General features: G+C 41.7%; 2 protein-coding genes across 2 annotated transcripts; one reads left to right on the forward strand and one right to left on the reverse strand.

Moving 5' to 3' along the window:
* Positions 1 to 1,230: 1,230 nt before the first annotated feature.
* Positions 1,231 to 2,604, forward strand: LOC125220775 (inositol-tetrakisphosphate 1-kinase 2). Its single transcript, XM_048122915.2, has one exon. The coding sequence runs from the start codon at positions 1,324 to 1,326 to the stop codon at positions 2,290 to 2,292; it is 969 nt and encodes a 322-aa protein (XP_047978872.2). The 5' UTR covers positions 1,231 to 1,323; the 3' UTR covers positions 2,293 to 2,604.
* Positions 2,605 to 4,206: 1,602 nt separating this feature from the next.
* On the reverse strand, positions 4,207 to 5,985 carry LOC148932733 (transcription factor MYB41-like). Its single transcript, XM_089065548.1, has 3 exons — positions 5,497 to 5,985; positions 4,678 to 5,388; positions 4,207 to 4,593 (listed from the first exon to the last, which is right to left on the reverse strand). Exons 1-3 carry the CDS (start codon positions 5,751 to 5,753, stop codon positions 4,572 to 4,574), a joined length of 990 nt encoding a protein of 329 aa, XP_088921674.1. The 5' UTR covers positions 5,754 to 5,985; the 3' UTR covers positions 4,207 to 4,571.
* Between the last annotated feature and the right edge of the window lie 3,379 nt (positions 5,986 to 9,364).

Here is a 9,364-nt window from a genome sequence, read left to right on the forward strand (position 1 = left end):
CCACGTTGTTCTCTAAGTGCTAGTAGTCGAGCTATATCATTGTTGTTTGAAGCCCTCAAGTATTGTGGGCTATATACCTCTACAATAATTTTCAAAAACTCTCTCAAATAGTACTATCTCCGATTCTAATATATTCATCTACAGAATCCGTTGGTTGGCCATAGGCAAGCATCTTTGTGACTGTCGTGACCTTCTGAAGAGAGGACAAACCGGGAAGACCGGTAGCATCACATCTTTGGCGAAAATACGCATTGTGAGCTACCACATCGTCAACAATCCGGCTAAAAAAAGGATGACTCATGCGGAATCTCCTACGGAGTAAGTTTGCAGGATACACGGGATGCTCAAATAAGTAATCGCGACATGACCTTCTTGCCTACCACGATGAATCACTCGATGTCCCGAATGGAGCCGCGATGGCCCCTCGTCCGCCAACTACTCATCTCTTCCTCTTGTGCGGCCGTTATAATGGCATCAAATTTATCATCTGAATCATTATTCCTATAATCTAAAATATTTGGAAAAGGAAACATTTGAGTAAAGAATGAATTGTCCATTAACTCATCTTGTTGCTTCCATATAATCTTAAATACCCATTCTAGTAAAATAGTACCTTGCTTAGTTCATTTTGATGCATAGTATTTAAAATAGTATCGTTGCATTCTTGTAAAATGCAGTCTAGCAACTAACATTTTAAAAAATAATCATTTACCTTTTCAATATACCTTTTATCTTTGGAGAAGACATAAAATTTATGATATACCCTTTTCATTTACTTCTCCCTTTGAAGTTGCGATGTATTCAATATTTGAGGACAAATCATTTTTGTTGAAGAACTTGGAATAATGCAGATATGGTTAAACATTAATTAGTTTTGAATTTTTTTTTTCCTTTTGTAAATTATTTGTTTCTAAATTTTATAAGTTGTTTTGATATTTATTTATTTTTCTGGGTAATTAGAATAAGTAGATGAAAAGTTGTTAATCAATGTTAATTGGTTTTGACATTTTTTCTTTTTATAAATGGAGATTTTCTTTTAATTTAGTTGATTTTTAATTTATTTTCTTTACGTTATTATAACTTAGAATTAGTGCATGTAGATAAAATTTCATTTAGATGCTTTATCAATATATTTTGAATTTTATCTTCAATAATTTTATTTCCATTCCTTTTTTAAAAATTATTTTTTTGTTCTTTTGATTCTGCAATGTTAAAGATAAAATTTGAAATTACCGGCAAAAAAACTGAAGGGAAAAACCCAAAATCGTTTGCCCTAATTCTTTACCTTCTCTTCCTCAGCGAAGAATTCCAAACTACGATACGATGTCGGAGGAATCTAAGCCAAGGTACCGCATAGGTTATGCTCTGGCGCCTAAGAAAGTGAAGAGTTTCATTCAACCGTCACTCCTCAATCTCGCCAAGGAGAGAGGAATCGATCTATTTCCCATCCAAACCACCAAACCCCTGATCGATCAATTACCCTTCGATTGCATCATCCACAAATCACCCGACCCGGAATGGCGGAACCAGCTCGAGCAGCTCCTTGTGCAAAACCCCAACATCGTCGTAATTGACCGCCCGGAGGCGATCGAGCGCCTCCACAATCGGGTAACCATGCTGCAGGCGGTGAACCAGCTGGAAATCGCGAACGGATTTTCGATTGGGGTCCCAAAGCAGGTGTCTGTGGAAAATCCCCAATCGCTGATTGACCGCGTCGCGTCGAGTGGTTTGAGGTTTCCGGTGATTGCCAAACCTCTGGTGGCGAATGGGACCGCGTGCTCTCACCAGATGTCGCTGGTTTTCAACGAGGAGGGCTTGCGAGGGCTGAATTGGAGCCAGCCGTTTGTACTGCAGGAGTTCGTGAATCATGGAGGGGTCATTTTCAAGGTATACGTGGCGGGCCAGCACATTCAGTGTGTGAAGAGGAAATCGTTGCCGGATATCTCAGAGGAGAAATTGGGCGTTTCGGAGAATTCGGTGTCGTTTTCACAGATATCGAATGTGACTGCTCAGGATCAGAGCGATGACAGCGTGGAGAAGCTGATTGAGGCGGCTGAGCTTCCGCCATCTAGTTTTGTGACGGAAGTAGCTAGTCAGTTGAGGGAAGCTTTGAAGTTGAACCTTTTCAATTTTGATATGATAAGGGACAGTAGAGTTGAAGGACGGCATCTTGTTATTGATATCAATTACTTTCCAGGGTATGCGAAGATGCCTCACTACGAGACAATTTTGACTGATTTTTTTCTTGACATTGTGCGTAAGAAGCCAAGCGTGGTTTCTAAGGATTGTTAACTGAATATAGCTGAGTAGTTCTGTCACTCTGAGCCGATATTCTAGCCTTTTGTGGTGATAAACCAGCACTGGGTTCATCTTGATTGATGAAACGCGTAGATAATTTGTGTGGAAATTCCTAGGATAAGAGATGAGCGGTGTGAACTTGAGCCAGACTTGCACGGACAATATGCTGCGGGAAGCTAATTATGTGTTTTCAGTCTTATTTTACTGTTTTGGAATTCACGACTGCAATAAAAGGAACCTATTTCTTTCTTGCACAAAGCTAATTGCCAGAATTGTTGGCAGCTAATGATTTGGATTTCCGACGCACTTTCCCCCATTTTGTTATATCGATATTATTTACAGAAAATTTTCGTATCAATGCCGACTCTGATTCTTCCATTTTGTATCACTTTGTTCGTCAGTAGATTATTCATTCTGCATTGGCTGTCAATTTTGATTGTGGCTAAATAGAATGTCCAGAATGGAACTTAATCTTTTCAATGTTCCATCTAGCAATAAGGCTAATTTTATTTCTAGAGTTGTTCTTAATCTGAGATGAATGCTTTTACCAGTCATATACCAGTGACAGGTTCCAGTTTGTCAAGAATGTTAGCAATAACAAAGCAATTGAAGCTCCTAAGCTGAACTTTTGGACCCCTGTTATAATTTACAAAGGCATTTAGTTTCTGGTTAGTCATGATATTGTGTCTTCTAAGGTTATGTAGACGAATCTAGTAATCACAGCAAAGCTTAGCACCATCCAGCTCAGGTTGCTACAACCTCTAATGCTGTTTGACCTGTAAGAAGAATGATGGTTTCTGCAGGAAAATTTTGAAACTATCTATTATGAATGCGCAGATCACTTGAAAATTGGTTTTCTGTATCATATTTTTCTATTTTGTACATGGCGAAAAGCATTTCCATGTCTGCAATTACAGAGACACTGAGGAAAAAAAAGCCCCTGATATATAGCTACGCCAATGTTTCACCTCTAAGTAGAGATCTTCTCTAGATCAATCGTAGTTTTATATAACATTGATGATTATAAAGCTATTCATTTCTGATTTTAATCTAATGCTTCTTTTTTCATGCCAAATCTTGCTATGGTATAGTCTGGTATGCACGGGGTTGATGAAGTTTGGCATGTGTAGATTGGCTATCAAGAAATTTTATTATATTCCTATATTTTTAATTCACTTTCTTGGTGATTACTGGTTGCAAGTATCATTTAAACTCTTCTTATATGCTCTAAAGGTTGACGAGATGGAGGCAAAAACTTAGGTTCAATTTATCAAAATATTGGTAAAGGTTGGTGGGTTAGTTTGTTTATGAGATCATCGCTTGTTACAGAAGGTTTGTTGCTTACTTGTGCATTGGGAAGTCTTATACCCAATTACTTTTTGTATCAGGTAAGATCCTACTCTTATACTCGCATATTGTTATTTTCAGATATATACGGAAGAAACATGTTTTCTGAAATTATGGATTCCTGTGTTGACTATCCTTAACTCTCTTATGCCATTTTTGGCAAAATTAAAATAACATTTTATTTTAACATTGTATGTCTGTTAAAAGTTTCTCTTAATGTATCTCTGTGATTTCTACCCTACCTAATATTTTGATATTGAATTTTTTATCAGTTTAAACTTTAAAGCTCACTTAACCTAATACTATTGGCCAATGCTGAAAAACTATTATTCACTAGGCATATTTTAACTAGGCCAAAACTCATGCAGATCAATGCCTGGATTGTGACACTCCACATAAGGTGATTTGACATTTTAGTTCTACTCTTTCATATGAACGATTTCGTTTACCTAATAGTATGACTTCTTCGTGTTATTTTTCACACCCCCTTGCTTGTGAAAACCAAGTGAAAAGAACAAATATATGATTAGTATGTGTCAGTCTGGGGGGAAGAGTGCTATGGTGAGCCCATTAATCAGAATAAATCAGGTGGAAGAAAAATATCAAATTCAGTGAGAGACTGAATATTTTGCACAAGCCAGCCTGAATGTATTCTCTTTACACTCTGTCAAAATGGATTGTTACACAATAAGGAAATCGACCTTATTTGGCAATCATACATGGAAAATTTAGGGAAAAAAGTGTGGATAACATGAATCACACTGCTGATGGATATGATCATACAGGCTCTGTACCATAGCAAAGAAATAGTATTACATGAAATCTGGTAATTTTCATTGCTAAATGTTGGTATTTTCCTTGAGATGCAACTCTATCTCTTGACACCATCTGTTAGCAGCCTGTCCAGAAACGATATTGATCATGATTCATGGCGACAGTCTGGCCTGACTGTAGTGAAAAAAACACTGTTAGCAATATTTGAATAAAAAAGGGCACATATTTTACAATGAAGGGAAGCATGATTTTACTTACTCAAGGACTTGTTTCCAGTAGTAGTTGTTTGCTTCATCATCCATGAGAATATCTTCCATTGTATTAGAAGTAGTTGGAGGGTTGGAAAATTCATCCGGGCTGATGAAATTGTTTGGTTCTTGATCTGTACTTAAACACACAGGAGATGCTGAGACGAGATCGGGTACTTCAAAATCTGTGTACATGTTAGACGATTCCCCAAATTTGGTACTATCTATATCCATCATATTGCCGGTTTCCATTGTGTTCTGGAAGACAGGTTGAAGTGCTTCTTTGAAGCTTTGTTGGCATGTCAGAGTGTCAGACTTGGCTTTTGGAGTGAATCTTTCCGACTGCAATCCCATCAGAAGGGAATCCCATGGTGTTCTGCTCATGACTCGAGCAGATCCCTGGCTAGGACTAATAGTTTCCATTGGGAGATGAGGTGAAACTGTAGTACCAGAGTTCAACAGCTGTAAAATGTTACCTACCAGTAAAATTTTTGCGAGACGAGCAGCATTCTCTTGAGATCTCACAACACTTTCCCAGGTATGACTATTACAGCTGAGAAGCTGAGGTAATACAGGTAACAAGGTATCAAGATGAGTCCTTGGCATATGGGTGTCGGGGTCTATCCCATTCCGTAGCAGCTTTTTCTTGAGACGAGTATTCCAGAAGTTCTTGATCTCGTTATCAGTTCTCCCTGGCAGGTAACTAGCTATAGCCGACCACCTGAAAAAACATAAAACATGCAAGATACATCAAATGCATTAAAACCCCCGTCTTCAACAGCACAGAAAATCAAGTCTACGAGTTAGATATCTGAGGTTAGTTCATTACTTGTTGCCTAGCTCTGCATGAAGATCGATAATGACCCTTTCTTCCTCGTCAGTAAAGGCTCCTCTCTTGATGTCAGGGCGTAGATAATTCGTCCAACGCAGGCGGCAGCTCTTGCCACACCTGTTGAGCCCAGCAAGCTTCGGAAGCTCTTTCCAGCTGCCATGGCCGTATTTCTGAATGCAATCAACGAGCTTCTGGTCTTCTTCAGGTGTCCATGGCCCTTTCTTTAGGCCATTTTCTTCTGCCGTGCTTTCCATCACGTTGTTTATCTCTCTCCCTCACTCTTTATGTGTGTGTTGAGTGATTTTAGATGAACATGAGATAGTGTTGTGTGGGATTTCATTGCTTATAGCAGAGGTTTTATAGTGTGGAAGTGTTTGAAAAACTTGACAGTGGCGTGCTGTGGAGAGTCATTGACTCTTTTCTTTTTTGGCTTTCTTGATATGTTTTTCTTCCTTCCTTCCTTCCTTCTCCCGTTAGAGGTCTCAAAATATCGACTTGACCGAGCCTAATTAGCCTCTTCTATTTATTGGTATAGAGTCCAATAGTATCAACACCGAGATAGAATGATTAAGTGACGATGAAATGCAACTTAGTAGGAGTAATTTTTAAGGAAATTTTTCAGTTGATTTTTCAAAATTCCAAATAAAGATTTCGATTGCTTTTATTTTGTTTTGATTTTCGATAATATCTACGAACTTACAATTGGTACACAATCCTTTTTGGGTACGTTTGAGATTCTATTTTTTTCTAATTACGTATACAATTTGTTAATCAGAACAATTTTGAACGACTTAAGTGGTTAATACTAAATACCAAACCCCACCAACCAGCAACATAAGAATAGGAAAAAAAAATGAAATGCACTGAATTTTGAATGCAATTTCTAAATTGGGTTATAGCTTAATTTGAAATTGCACAGGTCCTAATAATCCCCCAAATTAGTCACAGTATTAAATAATCTTACGACCAAAGCAAAATCTTCTTTGAAAAGCTTCAGTTGCTAGTATTATAGAGTAGAATATGTGTGTATACATTTTCTTATCCAAATTGTACTATATAGGAGTAGTTTTCATTTTGCATTTCTTGTTGTCAGGCGGCATTTGAAAGTATTTCTTGAGAGTATTCGTGACCGTGGCGGCCGGGCTCGCGGCCGGCCACCCCTGCTTCGAGGTCGACCTCCACACTCGCTCGCGAATACTCTTACCCACGAGCATTATGTTCATCTTACCCTTGTTGTGAGCTCGGTTGTGGATCTGTTTAAAGAGGTGCACATAATTTCTGATGATGTTGAGGTCGACTTGAATAAAGTCACCTCAACATTTGAGGCTGTCTTTTTACGGATAATGAAGGAGGAGGAGTTGGGGTCTTCGAGCTCTTCAGTACAGTATTCTGTTGGGTCCAACAGTACTCCGGCTCCAGTGTTGGAGGCCCGACTCAAGGGAAGATGGAGGAGTGACGGGTGGAGGCGGTGAAGACATTAGTTGCTTTTAGTTTAGTTCGTTGTTCTATTTAGTACTTCTATTCTAAATTGCTTTTAGTTTAGTTTGTTGTTCTGCTACTATTCTGAATTGTGTAAAGTATTCTGTTTAAATAATTAAATCTAATGTTTGGCTTTTGTGTATTCAGATTTGGTCCAATATTATATTTGACTAATTGAAACCTACTAGTATTAATGCGTCATACGTTAGAGCATCCACACAATGCCAGCTAGCCGATTCGCGTCGCTAGCCGATCGGCTAGCCGAACCATTGCGTTCGGCCAGCGGCGAATCGACCAGAAAATCGACGTGGGCTAGCCGATTCAAAGGTGCTGGCCGCCATTGTGGCGTGCCGATCGGCCAGCGCCTATTTTCGATTTTTTTTTAAAAATTTTTTGAAAACCTATATATACGCGATTTTAGTTTCATTTTCATTTGCACCACTTGTTTTAACAAGTTTTATCTCTCTAACTTTATGTACAAGAGTATCATCGAGCGATGGACAACAACAACGAGTCCAGTCTGGCGACGAGCGGCTCTCATACGCCCACGGTACCCGTGGGATCTGGATGGGGCCATATGGACGGGCAGATGGGCCCAGGGTTTAACGTCCCTTGGGGACAGTTGATGGGGATGATGGCTGGAGCGTCGGTGGGGATGCAGGGGGGTATGCCGTGGGGGATGCCGAGCGGGGGGCAGGGCAGCGGCGGGCAGTCAGCACAGGGGTGGAGAGGTATGCCCCAAATGCAGCAACAGATGATGGGGATGATGTGGCAGGGAGGGATGCAACACGGTATGCATCCCGGGATGCAGGGGCCACCGGGGGGGGACACGGTGTATCGTCCCTCTCTTGATTTTTTGACGGCTTCGTCTCACACGTCGACCCCAGTGGAGACGCAACTCACTGGCGATGACCTTTTTTCATTGCATGATATGGGGATCGATCTCGGGGATCCGGACACTCCAGTTCCAGCGGGTCGGGCCGCGCCGAAGAAGAAGAAGGGCAAGGGGAAGGGCAAGGCGGTCGGCGAGTCCTCGCAGCCCGGTGTTGACGACACTCCCACGCGGAGGAAGTGGACGGATGATAAGTACGCCGGCGTGGCCAAGGCGTGGTTGACGGTCTGCGACGATTCGCTTGTTGCGAACAACCAGCGGGTCGTCAACATGTGGGCGAAGATTAGAGTAGCCTACAGGAGGAACTGCCCGCATGGGAAGGACTACAGCGGGGAGGAGTGCCCGGAATGGGTGGAAACGGATCAGGGCCGCGGTCGGCCGATTTTCGGGGTTGTACGCCAACGCCCTCCGCCAACTGACTAGTGGGCAGAATGAGGAGGACGCCCGGAGGATAGCGGAGAGTCAGTTCCCCTTGCCGGGGAAGTATAAGGAGTTCCTCTTCTGGGAATGCTATGTGTTGCTGAAGGACTCCGAGAAGTTCCGGGCGGGGTGCGACGCTGGGTGGCCGAAGAAGCAGAGGCTGAACTATTCCGGCGACTACAGCGGCAGCAGCGGCAGATCCCACGACCTCCCCCCGGATGCTGAGGAGTTTCCGTCCCCTCCATCCGCTCCTCGTCGCCCTCGCCCGGTTGGCCAAAAGCGGGCGCAACGGGCAGCGAGGGGAGGATCCCCCCCTATCGCCCCATGAGGTCATCTCGGCCCCCCCACCCCCACGCGCGTACACGTTATTCCCGCGTGCGAAGACGGAGGAACGTATGTTCGAGGTCTTCCAAGAGGGGAAGGTCGCAACCGACCCCACGGAGAAGATGTTCCTCTACTCGATGCTCGAGAATATGCGGGTGGATTTGGGTGTCTCGAGGGCACTGGTGGGGGGTTCAGGCGCGGGCTCAGATACCCCGGGTGGCGGCGGCGACGACGAGGAGTAGAGAGTGGCGGGGCTCGTGTGTGGAAGCCCTTTTTTTTTTGAAAAAAATCATGTATTTTTTTTAATCTATGTACCTTTTTTTTAATGAAAATGAATGAATTTTTTCGTATATGTCTCGTAAATTTAATTTTGTAATTTAATCGTAAATTTTATTCCGTAAAATGTAGTTGTTTTTGAATTATTTTTATTGCGGCTAGCCTATGGCTGGCCTATGCTGATGTGACAGGTGGATTTTTAGTGCTGTTGACGTGGCAGGGAGAGAGAGTGGCTGACCTATTACCATTGTGGATGCTTTTACAACCCGATCCTCAAATTATAATAATTAAATTTGAAATCCATAGTTTCAAAAAAGAATTTTAATTAACTAATACCCTTAGATTGTGCAATTTTAGTCCATTCATCCAACAAAGCGAAAAAAGTTGTACAAGTCATTGACTTTCCACAAATCTTTATTCAGGTACTAATATAGTGTTTCGTCAGAAGAAATTTTACACATTGAGCTAAATAGG

The sequence above is a fragment of the Salvia hispanica genome, chromosome 2 (genome assembly GCF_029641045.1).
Source record: "Salvia hispanica isolate PSC_SH4W2 chromosome 2, Shi_PSC_v1, whole genome shotgun sequence".
NCBI classification, from domain to species: domain Eukaryota; kingdom Viridiplantae; phylum Streptophyta; class Magnoliopsida; order Lamiales; family Lamiaceae; genus Salvia; species Salvia hispanica.

What these genes read in the sequence shown, in the direction of transcription:
- LOC125220775 (XM_048122915.2), top strand. Translation starts at nt 1,324, where the DNA reads ATGTCGGAGGAATCTAAGCCAAGGTACCGCATAGGTTATGCTCTGGCG.
- LOC148932733 (XM_089065548.1), bottom strand. Translation starts at nt 5,753, where the DNA reads ATGGAAAGCACGGCAGAAGAAAATGGCCTAAAGAAAGGGCCATGGACA. An exon ending in CATGCAGAGCTAGGCAACAA is followed by an intron (nt 5,389 to 5,496) that starts GTAATGAACTAA and finishes ATGTTTTTTCAG; the next exon opens with GTGGTCGGCTATAGCTAGTT. An exon ending in TACTGGAAACAAGTCCTTGA is followed by an intron (nt 4,594 to 4,677) that starts GTAAGTAAAATC and finishes TTTTCACTACAG; the next exon opens with TCAGGCCAGACTGTCGCCAT.